At 37.4% G+C, this 21,267-nt stretch overlaps 1 protein-coding gene across 1 annotated transcript in view; it reads right to left on the bottom strand.

The window, feature by feature from the left end:
- The window catches only part of TBX18 (T-box transcription factor 18), a 29,686-nt gene that overhangs the window by 4,451 nt on the left and 3,968 nt on the right, over positions 1 to 21,267 (bottom strand). The window contains exons 3-7 of the mRNA XM_036101000.2: positions 20,812 to 20,913; positions 17,349 to 17,520; positions 9,579 to 9,746; positions 6,060 to 6,124; positions 116 to 210 (exon numbers count right to left, since the gene is read on the bottom strand). Of these exons, the coding sequence (XP_035956893.1) occupies positions 116 to 210; positions 6,060 to 6,124; positions 9,579 to 9,746; positions 17,349 to 17,520; positions 20,812 to 20,913 (602 nt within the window). The remainder of the gene's footprint in view (positions 1 to 115; positions 211 to 6,059; positions 6,125 to 9,578; positions 9,747 to 17,348; positions 17,521 to 20,811; positions 20,914 to 21,267) is intronic.

Genomic DNA, 21,267 nt, shown 5'->3' with positions numbered 1-21,267 from the left:
TGTTGGTGATGAGGTCGCCATTGTGGATGCCAATGACGACAGGTGTATTTTTCAGTGCCCGAGCTTCCAGTCAAGAACCGGCTGTATCTATGACCCAGGAGACTTTGTGTTTTACCTTGCTTGGGAATTCCAGGGATATCTTCAAAGGTGAGAGTCCGTAGTGAAGGTCTCCAGAATGCATATGACTCCACAAGGGCTTCCAAACCCATTCTAAATGGAAGGATTGGGATGGAGGTGGACAAAAGAAGCCTCGTTAGGAGCAGTTGGAGCTTTCGCCAGTAATAAGCAGCTCAGAACACATCGCTGGTGTTGACAGCGTCCCCCCACATTGGTAGGGCAGGAGCTTGGCACAGGCAGAAAGAAACACTTCAGAGATGGGCTACCATTCTGTCACCAGGAGCACAGGACGATGGAAACCACCCAAGATATGCTGTTAACATTCTCAGAAAACTAAGCCGACCTCGGAGAATAAGAAGCTGTCTCTCTGTGCTAAGGAGCTCAGGTGAAGAGGTCCATCCTAGCTGATGTGAGTCCAAGGCTCTTCTGGGATCTGGAATCCACCCTCTCCCACTGTAACATTACTTCTCCCTCTGATGAGGAAGACTTTGACACAAAAGCCTGACCCTGTAAAGCCACTTTTTCTGAAGAGGCATTTCTGCCCATCATTTGGTGCCTTGGTAGCCAGCTTTAGAAGAGCACTCATCCAAAGAAAACCAACTTCTCTCTGGGGCGGGGGGCGCACGCGCACAATCTCCATCACACCCAGTGCAGCCAGCGTAGGCTCTCCCTTCAGCAACAGGGAGTCCAGGGGGTTGGCAGGCAGCACTGACCTCTCAGCCCAACATGCAGGAGGAACACAGAAAGGTGATCTCACAGGCCGGTACCACATATGGCTCTAGGATTAGCATCAAACATTCTTTTCAAGGTCCCTACATACACTTAGTGAACGGATACTTAAAGAGACAAGATAAGTTGGTTGTAAACTATTTGCATGACATATATGTCAAATATATATATATTTGAAAACAATATATATATTATATATCTAAATACATACATAAATGTATCTCCTACTATAAGTGATTCAGAGTCCTCCTCTCCTTGAATCAGATAACTAAGTCCTCTAGGTTCTGGAAATGAGGCGCTTCACTCAACTAGCCCATTCTTCAGACCTCACCAGTCTTCCCTCAACTACCAAAGCCCTAAGCAATTTGTTAATCTTAATAACACTGTGATTTTCATGAAAACAGAGCTCCATTGTAGGAAATGCCTGCTTTCTTAGTATCAAACAACATTCAGACTTCTCTTGTGATTGTTAGATACGGTTTTATTTAACACAGATAATCTGTATTTAATGCAAATGTTAAAGAGTGGGTCTTTAATCACTTGCACTCAACTTGCTGCCTCCTCTGGATACCTTGCATCCCCAAATCAAGAACTATGAATTAAGACTAGAGGAACCCCCCGGCCCCAGAGTCATACCACCTACACAACATGGTGAAAACTCTCTAAACACTCCTAGTAAGTGATATGTGCACATAAAACCATCTTACACAACTTGCCCTACTGTTCTAAGGTTTTACACACTGAATTTACTTCCTTAGTGTTCAGACTGTAGACTCCATTGATTTGTTGATGTCTATCATGACTCCATGGAGCATCAGTACCCCATCTTAGTGATAGAAGGACAGCAGTGTGTGTGTGTGGATGGGTGGTATTGAGTGCACGCACAGGCTTGTGTGCATGAACCATCCTCACATGAGTCCAGACATGAACCTGACTCATCTCTCAAGTCACGAGTTCAGGGGGTGCTGCTGTGGGAGCACCTCCAAAAGCCATCACCAGCCCCACACAGGTGCTAGGACAGGGCTGCCAAAGGGGAGGGCAGGGCAGAGTGGACCTGCACATGCCTTCCACCTGGGCTGCACTGAGCATGAAGGGCAGAACCTAGCTTTGGATGTAATCAGTGTTCTACAGAGAGAGGACTATTTCACGGTAAGAACACTGGATTGGGGGTCAGGAGAACTGGGCTATGGCTCCAACTCATTAAAATTCACTATGTGACCCTAAGTAAATGTTTTAACCTCTCTGGACTTCAGTTTCCCACAAAGTGAGGATCAGACTATGAAAGCTCTGCATCCTTTCCTAGCTCTAAAGTTGTGCGCTCCCAAGTGATTTTTCCAAAACCAGACATCATATCTGTGGCTGACTATGAGCCAGATGCAAGCAAGATCTACTCAATAATATTTTATGTACATTAAAGTATTGATTTGGGGGCAGTTTGGCAGCTTGGTCAGTCCCAAAACCCCATGTTGCCTGCAGGTTGCATTTAATACTCAACTAATGAATGCTGGGTACTCTTTTATCTGCTTACTCTATATTTCATTTGTACAAGGTTTTATGACTTTCTAGAAACAAGCTTTTTTAAATGCTAAAGAATGTCAGAATGCAGTTTTGTATAAAACTGCTTTTTTGTTACCACATAGATGAGTTTCAATAGTCATAGATTTGAATATTAAGGATACCAAAGTGGCCATGGAGTGGTCTCGAGGGGAGTTTGCTAAGAGGTAATTAATAAGCATCCACTGGACTTAGACATTTATTAACTATGGAGAGGATCATTACTGCATCATTTGTTTTAGCAGTGTAAACTTTATTATGCTTCAGATACAAATCCATAGACCCAGTTCTTGGGGAGACATTACTGATCATCGCAAACATATAACCCTAAGCTTTAAAGAGATGCTCTGAAAATGACATATCTACAAGTGATATGACTTGAAGCTATTGATACTTTTCTTGAGGCTGCTGTTTCACCCTGCAAGTTCCAGAAAGGATTTCAGATATTTTGCAGGAAACAGTTATAAAATATTTATTAGCTGAATCTGGACTTTTTAAAAAAGACCTTCATTTTCTCCAGTAATGGAGACTTTTCCCATCTAGTTAAAGAAAAGATAAAAGGCACCTCCTGCAGGAGTGTAGCCAAGGCGATAATTTATACAAGATGCCTTTGAACAATTTCCACATTTTATCACCACCCTAATTTACGCTATCAAATGGCCAAGTTTATTTAGTAAAATGGTTATGTTTTTCCTGAAGTATTTAAAGCAAAGAAATTTCTGTACCTTCCTGAGTAAAAAATTTTATAGGGTCAAACCTAAGGCCTAACTGAAGAATGAAACTATTCTCAGCACATAAATTCTCTTGCACGTAGCAAATGTCTTGCAGGAGAGCTTTTAAGGGCTGAAGCTACTGATTCCTATAAAATAGGCTGTAGAACCATAAATAACCAGGAAGGGACAATTTTTAATTAAAGCAAATTATTTTATATAAAGTTTAAAAAAAATCACAAGTCCGTGTTTATTTCTTGTCCTGCTTAATTTGTTTATTTCATATATGGGGAAAAATAAAAACAGAATTTATATATTACAGACCAGGGGCATTAAAGAAATAAAATGAATTTTTTCTCATGGGCTTTCTTCTCTATTTATATGAAAAAATATCACTCCTTCCCCAAGCCCTCAACACCAATGCACACTCCAAGTCTTATATAAAACTTAAACTTTTTTTTTAAGGAAAATATATGTTAGAAATCTTTAAAGCTGACCAAACTCCCTCTTCTCCATATATGAGTTTTTTTGCATTTATCAATGGAAAATGTTAAAATTAGATTTCTAAATAGAGAATGTTGATTTATAAATATTTAGCATTCCAAAATAAGCACTGAAGAGCTATCTATCATAAGCAGGAAAACTAATTTTAATGAGACGAAATGTGAAATTATTCATGTCACTAATAAGAAAGCTATGTATAGACTCAGCATAATTTTCTTGTACTACGATATTGCTTAAACATTTGGAGCAAAACAAAAAATTTAAAATTTAACAAAATTTAAAAAGTGTTAAAACGTAATTCCTTATGTCCTGTATGTCCATTAAAAACTTTAAAAGTTATAGAGTCAGGAAAGAAATAGTAGCAAGCACCACGGATGCCACATCTATATACTTGTAAAACAAAGGAAGGAAAAATTTCATATCAAACCTAGCATTCTGACCTCATGATACCAAACAAGGGACCTTAGCAGTTTATTTTCACCAATCCCACTGATTTTTTTCACTGACCAAATTCAAATGCCTTTTCATTATGCCGACATTTCTAGAATTCTTCCTGAAAACTTGTCCTAGGCATCTTATCATCTCACTTCTATTTGTAGGTTTATTCACTATTGGTATCTATCCAAAATACACCTTTAAAAATATTTTTAAATGTATTGTTTCAAAAATGAACCAACAGTATCCAAGCAGTGTGATTCCCCCAGTGTCGATAGCAGTGAGGTGTCTGCTAGGTCAGTCCTACAGGGCAGCCTGGACACGGTTTCTGGCTGTTATATTCCTCAAGCCTCGTGCTGCCTTCCTGGAGTTGCAGTGAATTTTAATAAATGTATTCACTACTTAAAAAAAATAATGAAATGAAAGTAATGCAAGACCCTTAAATGGATAAATACTATACTGCTGTCACCAAAACCACAAGAAGATTCCATCAAAGTATTTGTCAAGGCAGAAAAGAAGTCACCCCAAAGGCTCCCATTAGTCCTCACCAGTGACCTTCTCAGTTACTAAATTATTCAGCTTTTAGAAACTCCTCTGGACAGCAAAGTTAACCAAGAGCCAATGTAACATAACAAAAGCCAAGCAAAGTTGTTCTCACATTAAAACAAACATCTAAAAAGGCAGAATGATTTCAATATATCAGGCAATAGGTATTATAGGAATACCTGCAAATCTTCCTACAGAATAAAGAATTTTAGAGGGAATTATTAGTCCTATTATTAGTCCGTCTTGTTGATGTACCTGCACTAAATTAAAGGCTACTCTACTCTCAATGCATTTCAGCTGCATTTTAGTCCTCATGTTGCATGGTGTTTAAACAATGCCGCTGCATATGAGTATATTCTGCAAGCACTTGACTGTATTCTGAGAAAAGATCTCTGCACCAGCCTTGCCCAAATAATCAGCTGGGAGAAACTAAAAATCTGGACTACCACCTGATTGTTCTCGCTCTACAATTTTAAATCAAACTGTCCCTAAAACAAAACAATTGGGGATTTTGACTTCCTGTAGACGCAGCCTAGACCAAGTTTTCAAGAATACCAAGTTTTCAAGAAGTATTAGAATAATTTCTGGAGTAAAGTAATAAAAATTTCTCAAATATTTCTTCTTAAAAGCTTTAAAAACATTTAAGTCAAAGCCTTCCCCTGAAAAGGCGTCTGGAGAATGTTGTTAGTCTATTATTACTCTTTATTACTATCAGTACTTATTTTAGAAAATGTTGCACCAGACTATATTGGAATAGAATCATATCAATAAATTCAAAAGCCCATGGCACACACAAGGGTGATCTGCTTTTTGATAAAAGTAACAGAGTGGAATTCATTATTGTTGCTCTCCCCTCCTAGTACAAACACCATAAAACACGACACAGAAAAAATAAACAAGTGTGTAGCTGTCAGCTCAGCCAAGACAAATTTGGAAACTAAAGAACATCAGCTCTCTTGGCAATGGGGAGTAGTTTCATATTCTAGCTGGAAATCTGAGGGAACGGAACCCCATCATATTCTGAAGACAGAATCAATAGATTGTTGTGACATCACTAAGCAAATTATAAAACAACAGCAGATGCAGAGAGGCTACTGACTTGGAATATTGAAGCCCCGGGGCCTAAAGGGTAGGCTATTGACTTGAGATACTGAAACCCCTGAGTCTGAAAGACAGGTTTCCTCAAGGTCCTTTCAGAGGTGGCATGCACTGTGCACCTTGAGAACTTGCATTTTTCAGCCAGCATCCCACTTCAAAATTTCCCTTAGGAATGGGCAGGCCATAGCACTACACCCAAAAATAAGTTACATCCAAGGCCCAGCGGTACCGACAAATTTTAATCCTCATCAGAAAATTATTTCAAAAGCATGTCAGTAACTTTAACTGTTTACCTTGTCATGGAAAATTCACAACAAAAAGCCAAATATATTTATCAGAGCCAGAATGTTCTTCACTAAGTCTTACCTGTTACGCCCAGAGTCTCGGAAGCCTTTGGCAAATGGATTCCTATCTATCTTCAGGCGAGTAATCTGCAGAGTACAAAATTCATATCAAATATTCTAAATGTCAAGTAAGGTCATTAAAAAGAGAAATGGTGGAAGAACTACAAGTAATTACAAAATTGACTGTGTTCCTCTCCCCTATTTCTCAGGTATTTTATTACCTTAGCTGCAAAGCTAGAAGAAAATTTCAGAAATCACCTAGATATTCATCTGCTATGAAAAAGACATTCCCCACCCCTTTTCAAACTCTGTAAATAGAATCTTTTGCTTTTAATATCACTAGAGAAGGAAATTCTGAATCATCTGTTGATAACCAGTCCTTTGTTTGACAATCCCTCAGAACTAAAGCTCTTCCCTTTAACTCTGTGACATGGCTTAATCCTGTTCCTCTTGGTAATGGGTAACAACTAATATCCACCTTCTACTTAGTCAAGTTACTTACAACACTTGAATGCCATTAAGCTCCTACGCATCCCTCTCTTCTTCAGAATTAGGTACTATCCGCTTCTTTAACTTTTCTGCCTCTGTATTTTTCTTTGTCTCTCTTTGAATCATCTTTATGGCTCTCATCTGGTAATTTTATTCTTTCCTCTGTTTTCTGTTGAGTCCTGACCTTGTCAGAGCCCTACAGTGAATGTCTAATCAGAGCTAACCATTACTGAAAGGCTCTAATGAGATTAAATCTTATTCATGTAGTAGAAATAAATGTTTTAATTTTAACAGAAATTTGGGAGTAGGATTTTTACAAATGGTCTAATCATCTCCATTAAAAAAAATTTTGGGGGGCACCTGGGTGGCTCAGTTGGTTAAGCGACTGCCTTCGGCTCAGGCCGTGATCCCAGGGTCCTGGGATCGAGCCCCACATCGGGCTCCCTGCTCAGCGGGAAGCCTGCTTGTCCCTCTCCCACTCCCCCTGCTTGTGTTCCCTCTCTCGCTGTCTCTCTCTCTGTCTAATAAATAAATAAAATCTTTAAAAAAAAAAATTTTTTTTAGCTACACCATCTTATAATTGACACTAATAACATCTCACCTCTTTCTTAATAGATCTCCTCCTTGCCCAAAGGGAGTTACAGCCTATTTTCTAAGAAGCACATCATGCTTTGTTTTCTATGCTCTTTGGTTTAGTGGAATCTACAAAGTTAATGAACATACTTCTGACAGTGCCATTTTAGCTAAGGACAAATGAACACTGTTGGATAACATGAAGGCAAAGAAAAGGCATCTCTGAAAACTCATGTGCAATCCCCCTATATATTGTCCTGAAGGAATTCTTTATAGTTCATTATAGCTGAATTCTTTGTTCATTTAAATAATATTTAAATAACATTAAATAATTTAAATGTTCATTTAAAATACTATTTCAAAAAAGAGTAGAGATTTATATAATGGTGCCTTGTCTGAATAGAGATATGTTACTATTGCCATTATTTTTATTACTGAGTGCATACTATGTATGCTGTACTAAGAATTTTATACGCATATTTCATTTAATTCTCACGGCAACTTATATGTAGTTATTATCCCAACCTTATGTTTTCTTTTAAACTGAGGCTTAAGTTTCCTATGATCATAAGGTTACTTGCCTGTAGAACTAGGCTGGGACCCTGGGCTTCAGAACCCCATGCTGTTAACCACCCATTTTCCCTGAGTTCTTAAAATAGGAGCCAGGAAGTTAAAAAATGAACATCATTGTATTTGGTCATTATCAGTTTCCCTTCTTCTAATTTTTTTACCCTATTATCGATTTGTCAACGTTTGTCAATTGCTATTAGTCACCAACATGTACCAAAAGCCCACTGCATCTTGTTTATTGTATCACAGAGGCTGGGAGAAAAATACACATTTGACATTATTAATGTGTTGGTGTTTGAGACAAAAAGAGAGACAGATAAACTGGGGTTGCTTAAAAGGTACTAAACGTCTCTGCTCTTTTCTCCTCATGCGTTATACTTTTCCTAAAAAAAAAAAAGAAATCATTTTCTGCATCTAACGTATTTTAAGAATATTTTCCTAATTATCTCCAGTCCTTCTAAAGGTTAACTTCTATACAAAAGCGTGACAATGTGAGTGAGATGACAGGATGGCTTCAGCTGTGGGACTGGCGGCTCCGCATGGATGACAGTAGATGTACCTCCCAGCCCAGGAGGAAGATGCAGGGGACAGGATCCAAATCTCCTCATAAGTGTTAACAACAAAAACCACAACCAGGAGATTTTAAAGCCTTAAAATTTAAGATGTAAATAAATGTAAAGAGAAGTGGAGACCTAAAATAATTCTCCTGACCACTAAAATTAAAAAAAAAAAAAGTCTACCACAGACCACATCAGCCTCAACTACATCACTATTTTTTATGAAAACTGGCCATAAATGCATGGACTAAATAATCACCTTGAATCCATTTTCCACCTACTTGACACAGCCTTAAAGAAATACATATGCTTACCTATATTGAAAAGAAATATTTCACTTTTGAAATTATTACTAATTTTATGAAAAGATTGCCCCACAACTGCTGATCTCTCAGGCTATAAGCATATGTATCACCCTCTGTCACAATTAAAGCATATCTTAAAAGAAATAGCCCTTTTTGTATATATGCCAAATGACTACATAAGATAAATGCTTCTGAAATATTTCCTATAATACATGGATTATAGTTTTAAAATAATGTGAATTATCAAATCCCGTGCTCTATGATACAATCCAGGTTTCATATTCTACATGTCTATTTCCTAGGCAATACACATGCCTTTTTTTTTTTTTTTTGGTAGAGAAAGAGAGATAGAGTAAGTGGAGGGGAGGGGGAGAGGGAGAGAGAGAGAGAATCTTAAGCAAGCTCCACGTGCAGTGCAGAGCCTGACTCAGGGCTCAATCTCAGGACCCTGAGATCATGACCTGAGCCAAAATCAAGAGTCAGACACTCAGGGGCACCTGGGTGGCTCAGTTGGTTAAGCATCTGCCTTCGGCTCAGGTCATGATCCCAGGGTCCCGGGATCCAGCCCCACATCGGGCTCCCTGCTCTGTGGGGAGCCTGCTTCTCCCTCTCCCTCTATCTACTGCTCTGCCTACTTGCGCTCTCTCTGTCAAATAAATAAATAAAACTTAAAAAAAAAAAAAAAGAGTCAGACACTCAACCAACTAAACAACCCAGGAGCCCCCACATGATTTTTTATTTTAATTATGACATCATGATTCGACATCTCAAAATGGAAAGCAAACCTACACTGTTAGTCATGAAACACATTCTTTTCTAAAGAAATTCTCACTAGAAGTAGCCTTACTTGGGGAATCATGGATAAAAAAACTGTTTATACACACACACACACACACACACACACACACACACACATATCCTGGATGTCTTATATGGCAAATGCTTTATGACACTTCATAACATTTAGATACAGTGAAAAGGATAGCTAGCTTTATATTGACACCTGAAACAAAAAGTCTAGAAAGATAGCAATTCTGAGAACAATACCTGTTGGTTCTGATAGGCAGTGACAGTCGTGAAGACAGTTTCTGGAAAGGAGAATGCCTTTACTCCCTCCCCAGATGGAACAGGCTTGATGGGAGAAAGATCATCCCCGCAGTCTTTACGGATGACATGGACCCGCGGTTGGTATTTGTGCATAGAATGAAGAATAATCTGTGTCAAGGAAAGAAAGCCAAATATATCAACAACTTCTGCCCAATCTCAACACCATGACTAAATATTTAATGTGTAAAATAAATCCCAGTTGGAAATGAAAATGTCCAAGGATGCAGAAGTGCCAATTTAATAAAGTATGTCAAAACTGGCAAGGGAGGGCTAAGAAGTTATTTGTAAAATATGCATAAAAATACAAAAGGAAAAAAATCATTATTTTGGTGGAACACGGTGTACAACCATGAATTTAACATCTAATTTTCTGTTTCTGAAAATACAAGAATAAATCTATCAGTATTTTATTTATAATGAGCCAGATGGAACATAAGAGTCCAAACCAGCAAAACTAAAAATGAGATTGAAATGATAATTTAAATTCCACACACCCATCCCCTAAAAATAAGTATTTGCACACCAAGGTTTTCTTCAGAGAACACTTTTCCTCCATTGGTGACAGCAACGTGTCTATTCAAGGGCAAAAGGAATTCTAAGGATACCCAAGAGTCTGCCTTGTGTGTGGCTTACAACATCCCTGGCTTGCCTGGAGAACCCAGTGTCCATGTCTCCATCAGAGCGAAACTTCCAAAACCCAGGCACCTGGGGATAGAAAAGCTGGTGCACTCAGGCTCTTCTAAGGAAATCTGATAATATGGTTCAACTACTTTCTACCTCATGATTCCACTTCTGAGAATTTATCCAAGAAAATATTTCAAATCCAAAAAAATTGCTTTATGTATAGAGATTGGCAGCGCCCCATTATATAACAGTGGATAAACTATAAACCACTTACATGAGTAGATTGGTTAAGTAAATGAAAATCCATACAATGGGATAGATGTTATTCAGCCATTACTAAGTGCTGTTTAGGACATTTTTAACCACAAAATAAAATGCTTCTTTTTAAACCTTAAATGATCCAAGCTGTTTATAAACTAATCACAATGACATGAAGACAGTAAAAAGGACCCACAGAAAGATAGGAACAGTTATCATCTCTGGATAATGGGATTGTGGGTGAATCTTTTTCTTTTTCTTTATGTTTTATGCTTTCAAGGTATAGGAGATGGAGTAACAAAAAAATAGCCTTACCCAATGAATTTTTCTATTTGCTGCTGGGAGTCCACATTCAGGTATTGGTTAATGAGTTTAGTTAAGAGAGCTGTATCTTCCCTGAGTTACACGATTTGAATTCAGGTTTAGGGAGTTGAGAGTTTAGAGGAGAAATCCTTCAACAAAGTCTTGGAAAAACACAGTGGTTGACCTGCCTCGTGTTTTTCAGGATACGGGCAGTTTAACAAAGCCAAATTCAGAATATTTGGTCAGCCCCAAAACAAATAGCCCTATACCTGGAGAGCATGTTTGCAGCCACCAGAGGATGTCTTTCCCCTCTGGCAGTAATAACCAGCATGGTGGTCAGTTTTGTTTTGTTTTTTTACCCTAAAATTTTCTTTCTATCAGTGGAAGAGATCCTGGATGGCAGATCTAATGACACTGCCCACCAGACCTGGTTGATGGGGCGGGGGCGGGGAGGGTATAGCACAAATATAAGGAAAGGATAAGAGAATACAATAGCCCTCACAGTCACCTGCAGATACACACATGAATCTGCAACCTCTGGAAAAGTCTCTTTCCAGGTCTAAAAAAAGGACAGAACTTCAGTAATCCATTAGTGGCTCACAAAAATCAATTTAAACAGCTGCAACCGGAAATTTTTTAAATAAATAAAATTATAAAGTAGAAACATAGAGTGTGCTCCTTATAGTAAGGATAAGTACTATTTTGCAAAACATTGTCTGTTTTCTTTGCGTGTGTTTATACCAGGTCACAACGTAACATGTACATCTAGTTATGTGAGTCAGGTAAAAAGTCCGAAAAACATAGGTGTAAGATTTATTCTAATGATTCTAGTGATCAGCAAATTCCAGGGTAGAAGAGAAAGTGGAGAAAGCTACTTTACATCAAACAGACAAAAATAAGTACATAGCTAATTTCAGAAAACTGGAATAAACTGACTTGGATTGAAGGAAACAAAAACTGATTTGGGTTTCCGCTTACTACCCAATGAATATAGGTTCTTGTTTTAGGAAGTCTTTGTTCTCTCAAGCAGATTCCTCCATATAGCTATATATTTAAATTTTACTTATTTCTTCCTATCTTTACAGAATTTCCAAAATGACATAAGGTGGGGTATATTGGGGTAGGGTATAGAAAGAGCTGATGTATGCCTATGTCTGCACATTAAAGGGCAACTGCCAATAGTAATCTGGGGATCTTTCCAGCAAAATAACATGCTTTTAATATTATCTCTAGGAATTTGTATATCCCCAGATGTTTTCAGGGAATGCTAAATAAGCCTCAGTTCTTCTGTATAAAATGGCATTATTTGCTTTTTAATGATCTGTCAAACTTCATAATGATGAGTGATCAATAACATTTTGCTTATTTAATAAAACAAGTAGAACCAGGAGAACTACTGGCCTTATAAGCAAGGAGACACAATGATAAAGCTTAAACTCAAATAATTATATCTGATCTGCATGTTCCATGCTCTCTGTTCTGTTTAAAAGGAGGATTTTTTTTTTCTTTTCGGCATTACCTTGTAACACAGATTGTCACAAGGACTAACGTTCATAAACATAGAATGCTGTCCCATGTGCAGGTTAATCCTCATTTTTTCCACTCTAAAGACACTAGTTTTGAGTCAAAAGAAGCATGATATTATTTATGTTTAATGTGAAGGGCCTACAGTGCCTGAAGTTGACAGACAAGCCAGCTGTGCCTTACAGAACAGCTCAATAAGGAAACATTACCCGCTGACTCTGGAAATTTTCTAGATGATCTAAATGCCCGTGCTGGAACAAGTCAAGCAAAGGGCCAAGGAGGAGCAGATCCTTGGCTCCCTGCATTACTGATGCCACCTGGTACTGACTCACTATAAATGGTAGGGGTCAAGACAGTAACACCAGATCACAAGCTCCATAGCAAGATGGCCTTGGGTTTGTTTCACACACACTGTCTATGAAACACTCCTTATACACATGTACTTTCAAGTTCATCAGCTCATCTGATTCGCTCAAAATTCTCTGGTTCTAACATAACACATGAGAAAACCAAGCCTCAGAAAGCCAAACTGACATGCTTATGAACATGAACATGTTGGAACTCCAAGCTGTTGCAAGTTCCTTCCATCAAGGAGACCTTGGGAATCTCCCCTGTAACACCTTGCCTCCCCACCTGATATCTCAAGCAGAAATGGGAAGAGGGTGAGGACAAACGTAGAGCTAGGGTGACTCTATGTCACTGACTCCTCAGCAGCTGAGAAAGAGATTCTCCACAGGTCCCCTGACTGTGGCAGACTGGCCATCCTTCCTTCCAAAACACCCCAACCCTGTGGGTATGAGTCCTGCCAAGGTTTAAAGGCACCATTACCTGTTAAATGTCTTCTAGTTTTTTAAAGATTTATTTATTTATTTGAGAGAAAGAGAGAACGGGATGGAGAGGGAGACAGAATCCCAAGCAGACTCCCTGCTGAGCGTAGACCCCCCCAAGGTGAGGCTTGATCTCACAACCCTGAGATCATGACCTGAGCCAAAATGAAGAGTTGGCCACTTAACTGACTGAGCCACCCAGGCGCTCCTCTAATTTTTTAGGGAAATGCTCGTCTAAATGTTTCCCTCCAGATAACAAATTCCAGATGAATAAGGAAACATGCAGAGGACGAGAAGGAAATATCTTACCCAAGCATGCTAACCATTTGCACGTTGGTAGCCCAAGGACCAGTCTTAGATTGTATACAATCCAACATAAAGCTGACTAAGATTCCCGAAGGAGTAAGTAGAGATTATAAAGTCTTTACAACATTCAAAGATTAGTTGTGGAGTGGTAGAACATTCCACTCTAGATTCTCACCAATATTTCTCTCTAAACAATCCCTGTATTTGGAAAGATGAAGTCACATTGAGGAAAACCCAATGGCATATAATTTCATGTCTCATAAGGGTCTAGGTCCAGCCACAGCCCTGTGAGGATATGATTCCTATATTAAACACACCGTGTTTAATAAAAGTCCCAAGTCATACATGCAGTTCTCAGGGTACTACATTGAATGCTTATATTTTTCACAGAGTAAAACTGGAACTGAGAGGCCAAAAAAAAGTAAGAAAGCAAGTTAGAAAGTAAATTAGAAAATCACCTCTCATTTAAGTCTACAGCTTGATTAATTAGAAATTAGTGTCACTTCCTTTAGATTTTGGGGGCAGGAGAACCTCAACCACATGATGGTAGAGGGGTGAGTCCCTGAGAGGTCTCTGTATCAGGAAATGATGAAACTGAATTAGAAAGTCCCACCATAATGGTACTACTGTCTTCCTAGATGCTGAGTCACAGCAACAATGGACTAAGAAAAGAATTCCTAATCTCGAACTAACCTCATTTGAGGTCATCAAACTGAGTAACTAAATACAGTAGACACGTTCCTCATGAAACCTTCCCAATCTCTCCTGGCTGGAATAATGTGGGGTCTGTACTTCTCTGAGCCAACTCTCCCCATCTAGGCTAGATCACTGAAGGCAGAGACGATGGCTTTTTATGTTACACTACATTTTACAAAGTCTTAAAAAATATATTTTTTAAATAAATAATGGAAAAGAGCATTTTTTCTCCTACATTCTCTCTAGTATCAACTGATTCATACATTTTTACCAAGTGCAAAAGCAATTTTCTTGCTTCCTAAATGGACAGGTATATATCTTTCTCTTTGTTTCCACACTCATTAATTACCTCCTGTGCCACAACCTTAAAAGAAAAATTTAACTGATAGATGACACATTTCTCTAGGTTTTGCCTGTTTTCTGTTATGTTTTTCGCTTTTCCTAAAAGTGAAATATTATAATTATTTAGGCATAAACAACTGAATTTCAATTTGCAGTGTATTCTTTTGTGTTTAACTAAATTCTGTGCACTCATTAATTTTATGTGTTAACTTGGCTAGGCCATGTTATCCAGGTATTAGGGCAAACATCAGTCTGGGTGTTGCTATGAAGGTATTTTTTAGATGAGGTTAACATTTATTTTTTATATTATTTATTCATTTATTTCAGAGAGACAGACATAGAGAGAGTGAGCTTGTAAGCGGGGGGGGGGGGGGGGGGGAAGGCAGGGGGAGAGGGAGAGAACCTCAAGCAGATTCTGCACTGAGTGCAGAGCCCAGTGCAGGGCTCAATCTCACAACCCTGAGATCAGGACCTGAGCCAAAATCAAGAGTCAGACGCTCAACCAACTGAGTCACCTAGGTGTTCCTAGATGAGGTTAACATTTAAATCAGTAGACTCTGAATAAAGCAGAGTACTCTCCATAATGTGGGTGGGCTTCATCCAATCACTTGAAGGCCTTAAGAAAAACAGACTGAGATCCCCTGAGGAAGAAGGAATTCTGCTTTGAGACCACCTTCATGCTTGAGAAGCAACATCAACTCTTCCCTGGGTCCCCAGCCTGCTGGCCTGCTCTGTAGATCTGGGACCTACTAGCCCCCACAATTATGTGAGCCAATTCCTTAAATAAACCTCTCTCCATGTATATATTTATACACATTCTACTGGTTCTGTTCCTCTAGAAAATACTGTTTTACATAAAGTCTAGTGAAATTACAAAGTTAAAATTATAGAAACAAATTACTCTATCTATACAAATACTACAGATATATTGAGTATTATATATAAAGCCAATAATTTCATCTGAAAGAATTAGAATTAGAAAGTGACCATATTGATTTAAATTATTTATTTATTTCTGTATGTATTTAATTTTTTTAAAGATTTTATTTATTTATTTGACAGAGAGAGAGCATAAGCAGAGGGAGAGGGAGAAGCAGACTCCCCGCTGAGCAGGGAGCCCGATGCCGGGCTCAATCACAGAACCCTGATATCATGACCTGAGCCGAAGGCAGATGCTCAACCGACTGAGCCACCCAGGCGCCCAGATTTAAATTATTTAAAGAAGTGTACCTTATATGTGATAGTGTATATTTTTTAGACCCAGTTATCTCTTTAAAAGATATGTTCTCAAACTGTAGAACTCAGAAAAGTAGAGGATATTTAAGCTTTTGAAAACAAGTCACGCTTAATGGCATTATTTTTAAATTTTCTACTCCAAAAACAAAAGACCCCTCAATGAACATGCTGGCAAAATTTCAGCCAGTGCCCTCAATGAGACAGTAGAAACTAGTGTTCCTTCCCTGAAGTCAAGTGAAAAATAACTGTTACTACTTGACTGTGTACATAAAGAATAAAAAGAACAGAAATGAAGTAATGCACTAAAATACAGGGCATGAAGTTGGATTCAGAAATGAAATATACTATGATACTTATCTGATTTTGTTTTAAATCATAAAAGGCAACAAACAAACAAAAGCAAGGTAAGATAGATATATCTTAAAAATCTAGATACTGAATTTGTACCACAATAAAATTTATACTTGAATGTTTTTATTAAGGTCAATTGCTTACAATACTGCCTAGCAACTTGCAAATCATTTCCCATCATAACTGTATTACTAGTTTATGACAGTTTGCATTTTTGTTTTAAAAGATTTGCTCATAGGGGTGCCTGGGTGGCTCAGTCATTAAGCGTCTGCCTTTGGCTCAGGTCATGATCCCAGGGTCCTGGGTTCGAGCTCCACATCAGGCTCTCTGCTCAGCGGGAAGCCCGCTTCTCCCTCTCCTACTCCCCCTGCTTGTGTTCCCTTTCTCGTGGTCTCTCTCTCTCTGTCAAATAAATAAATAAAAAATCTTAAAAAAAAAAGATTTGCTCATAAATATACTCTCTTTATGTCACCCTTTGAGAAACGAACTAGTTGGCATGTAAGACGTACTCTTCAAAAGGCATTTCAATCCTGCCTCAATCAAAACCTTCTCAAATAACAAAAACCTAATAGAAATGCTAGCTTATGATGGAAATCAGCGTGTATCCAGAGTTACTTATTTATTAAAATAATAACGTAGAAATCTTGCCTAGGAACAATACTGCGTAACAATAAGGTGTTAAAAATCACTATATTATTGGGATGACTGACTTTGACTTACGCATCATGTTTCAGCAGTTTTAAGACTAAAAGGAGTTGTTGTTGTAACATATTTTGACACGTTAGATGCCATTACAAAACAACTGGGAACTTGCAGATGGAATACACAACTCCTGTAAGCCTGGAGCATTACTGAGAAGCAATAAGCTTCAACTGGGAAAAGAGCTGAATACAGGCAGGACACAATAAACCATTATCCCTGTTAACCCAACTCCCTAGTATTCACATTCAGAGCATAATAATTAGCACCTCATAGTGTTTCAAACAAATGTTTTGGCTAAAATGGCTGCCTGAGATTCTATCATTTCAATACAAATACAATATCTAGTTTTAACCTATTAAATATTTCATAGGATACGCTTCAGGCAACAGGCATAGTCTCTGATGCAAATATAACCTTGATTTTGCACAGATGAGGCACATGCTGATCAACTTTGGAGAGAAATTCATGCCCTTCAGTCAGACACAGTGTAGATGTGGCTACGCCACCCCATGGTGGCCCATTAGGGAAGCCATCTACTCACATGGCCTTGGTCATCCAGTTCATTGTTGGTGAGCTTCAGCTTGTCAAAGCTGATCACTTGTCTCATCCAAGTCTCTCCTGAGGCAGGCGAGTCTGGATGGATGTACACCCGTGGGGGCACAGGGGAGTCAGCATTACCCGCCACCATCCATTTAGAGCTGTGGTAAACATACCTAGAAGGCAATGACAAGGCTCAGTATACAGACTCGTTTTCTTGGAATTTCCAAGTCCGTCGAATCAGACAAACTGCATATCTTTTAAGTGTGAGAAACAACAATTTACTCTTTACATCCAATACATATAAGATTTCAAGCACTTTTCAAAAACTCTCTGAGGCAGCAGTGGCCTATTGACCTCTCAGAGTAAGTGATGTGTTAAGGATTTATGCACATTATCACCCCCCTAAATTCAAGTATCTTAATTCTTATGAATCACACTTATTCACATTAGACATTCCATCTGTATTCTGATATTTTCCATTTTACATCTGGATATTCAATTGACATGAAGAAACTACTGTTGTCAAGCTTAAAGTCGTCAAGCTCACCTTTAAGTAAATCTCAAAAATACTTGAGAGTTATAACTTAAAGTGTCCCACTTCCTTTAAGACCACTTCCCATTTTAGGCAATGTAGAGACGGATTACGTAGATGGTAGAAAGGCAAGGGGAAATTGTCAAAAGTTCCATAACTTTTATTTTCTTAGAAAAAGAGTTTTGTTGTTGTTGTTGTTGTTGTTTTAAAGATTTTATTTATTTATTTGACAGAGACAGAGACAGCGAGAGCAGGAACACAAGCACGGGGAGTAGGAGAGGGAGAAGCAGGCTTCCCGCTGAGCAGGGAGCCCGATGTGGGACTCGATCCCAGGACTCTGGGATCATGACTGAGCCCAAGGCAGCCGCCTAATGACTGAGCCACCCAGGTGCCCCGAAAAAGAGTTTTAGCTATGATCATTTAGAATATTTTTCTAATTCTATAAAACTAAAAATTACAGATAATGTATTAAGTTTAACTTAAAATTTTTGTATAATCAAAAAATGTCTCCTAAATTTTTCTTTTCCAAACTTTATAAGAAAATTCTTTAGTTTGCAAATACCACTAATCAAAATATACATCAAATTTTGAAAATGAGCGTATATCTAATTAATATTATTTTTCTAATTAAGGAACCAAATGTCCTCTTCTGTTTGTTTATATATGTCAAATATACTGACTCTATAAGAATGATACATTTAAATAACAATGTTTCAGGTAATAAATAAGATCATAATATTTAATCCTATATTCAGGTTTCATTTATTAATTGTTAATTTAAAATTCACTAATTCAAAAACTAGAAACGAGTATATCATGATTCACTTAGAAAAGGGTATAAAATGAAATTATATACTTAGGTGTTTTCCTTCCATTAGTATTTTAAAATATGACATACAATTTAAAGCAATAATTTGTGGATAGTCTCAGAGAATTCTACCTGTGGAGTATGCAAATTTCTTTTAAAAATAGCATGAAACATTTTCATAACATCTCTGGTGAGGCCCTCTGTTTCAACTAATGTCACATATTTCATTCTCTTTTGAGCTCAATATGCCTTCTATTCTTTAGTTCCTTTCCTTGGGGAAAAAATACATAATCACAAAATTAAGAATAATTTTTTAAAAACCTCCCTGAATTGGTACAGCGTAATTTCAGTAAATAAGTTCCTAAGTGCATGGGCTTCTGTGAATATTAAATGTGCATCACAATAAATCACAAGCACTTTGAATTTGACCAAATAACCACTCTTTGACAGCAGAGAATAAGCCAAAAGCTTTTTCTACTACTGCTAAAAGTTAGAAAATAAAATGCAAATCTTAGAAATGCAAGAAAAAAACTGCACTATAGTTACTCCCAAAATAAACAGAGTAATATGCTCTATCAAAACCTAGGAAAAAGTACGCATATCCAATAGTTCAAAAATCCACACCCACCAAGATAATAAATGTTACATGTTACATATTCTCTGTGAAGCATTCTAAATACAATTACTAAAACCAAATTTCTTGGGAAGCATTATAAGTGAAAAACAAATTTATGATTAAGTTTGATCTTTTAAAATTTGACATCTTAATACCAATACTTGAAATTTTTCTTGCTTCATGTGAGAATAATAAGAATCAACTAAGTAAAATAAACCATCCAAAATACATGAAAGGTATCTGGAGAAACAAGAGAGAGATTTGGAAGAGAAAGGAATAATTTCTAAGCTCATTAAGAATTACACTATCTTTCTCAACACAAAACCCAAATTAGAATATGGATTTTTAACCAAGTATATTTAAAGAATAAACAGTGCCTTCTAGTTTCTACCAGGTAGTAGATCATTTTAGCAAACTCTCTAATGAGTTATTTAATTAAAATAAGCAACATAATACAAAACAAAACAATAAAACTGTCTTCTTTATCACCCATTTTTTTAGTATTCCCTACGTGCCTGTACTAATTAAATCTGAATACTTTTGACTCTGGTAAGCCTGTTTCAAAACAGTACTTCCCTAAGTTTTAAAAAGCGATAAAAGCCAAATCTGACTTCATTTAAAAACTTACTAAATGCTCTAGTTGTTCATAAAAAGTAAAAAAAAAAAAAAAAAAATAGAAACAAGACCAAAATTTAAAGCAAGCATCTTCTGGTCTTCTACTCAAAATTTCCTTTTTCAAATGTTAGCATTTTTAACTCCTCAGGAAAGTAGAAAGCATTGTCCATTGAAAATTGCTGATTTGCTTACTTGCCAAAGAAAAAGAGCAAAGGTTGGTTTGAAACTGAAGAATGTGTATCTTTTCCAACCTTACTTGATATCCAGGTAATAAATACATCCTCTTTCAAAATCTAAATCTTACAATATTTTTTTAATCTACTGTGTTAACTACTAACCAAAAACAACAGTAAATTAACAAATTCATTACCAGTTTAAAGATGTCCTAATATCCTAATGAATTATGAGATTTTATTTTTCTAAATTCAATAATTTCCTAAAATTAAAGGGAATAAGCCTGCCAACAGTTACGATTTTGAACACAACAAGAAAAAGGGAATTTATGTAAAGCTCAAAATAATCACAAAGGAAATGAAACATTTCGTTGAATACTACCTATACCTACAAACTTAACATTTCCTCTCAAATTCTAATTGAAAAGTGAATCATTTAAAAGACACAGTTTAGCAACCCTAAACTAGCCCCTATTTAAAGTTCTCAATATTTAAAGGACATTTCTGTATCCGTTAAAAGCAAAACAAAAATTAAGTTTCCACATTTACTGCAAGAGAAGGCACCACCTGGCCTCCTGGAACTGTCGGGGAGTTGGGTTATAGATCTAGAAATTCTACAGGCTTCTGGAAACAAACATCACAGTCCTCACAGATGAAACAGGCAGAGCCTGTAAAATCCTAGCGTATTCCTATCCTGCTGTATCCATCTGATCACCGTACCTGTATCTTTTGTTGTCCACTGGCACAATATCCATGGCAATGTAATACTGCTGGTGAGGATCTAGTCCTGAGATCTTCACTCTCATTGCTGGAAACATGCGCCTATGCATATGGAGGGGAGGAAACAGGGTATGGGTTTTGTTTTTGTTTGTGATTAAGCATGGAGAACGAATAAGTGAAGAAACCTCTCTGTTTTTCATATGGACAAATTTATAGCGTTCACTTTGATAACGTTAATTCAAAGAATCAGAATACAGGACGTAGCAAAAAAGAGGCTTTTAAATGTAATTTGTTGTACCCTGTTGTGCACTGTTGTTTACTGAAATGTCAGTACAGCTAAAAGGAAAAGAATTGTACACTGAAGGAGTAATAGCACTAAAAAAAGCAGTTTATTTTTTAAATAAAAATCAATGAGCATATTTACTTCAATAATGCAAATGACAAAAATGTTCCGAA

Source organism: Halichoerus grypus, chromosome 9, assembly GCF_964656455.1.
Source record: "Halichoerus grypus chromosome 9, mHalGry1.hap1.1, whole genome shotgun sequence".
NCBI lineage: Eukaryota > Metazoa > Chordata > Mammalia > Carnivora > Phocidae > Halichoerus > Halichoerus grypus.
This window is presented reverse-complemented; position numbering and strand designations above follow the sequence as displayed.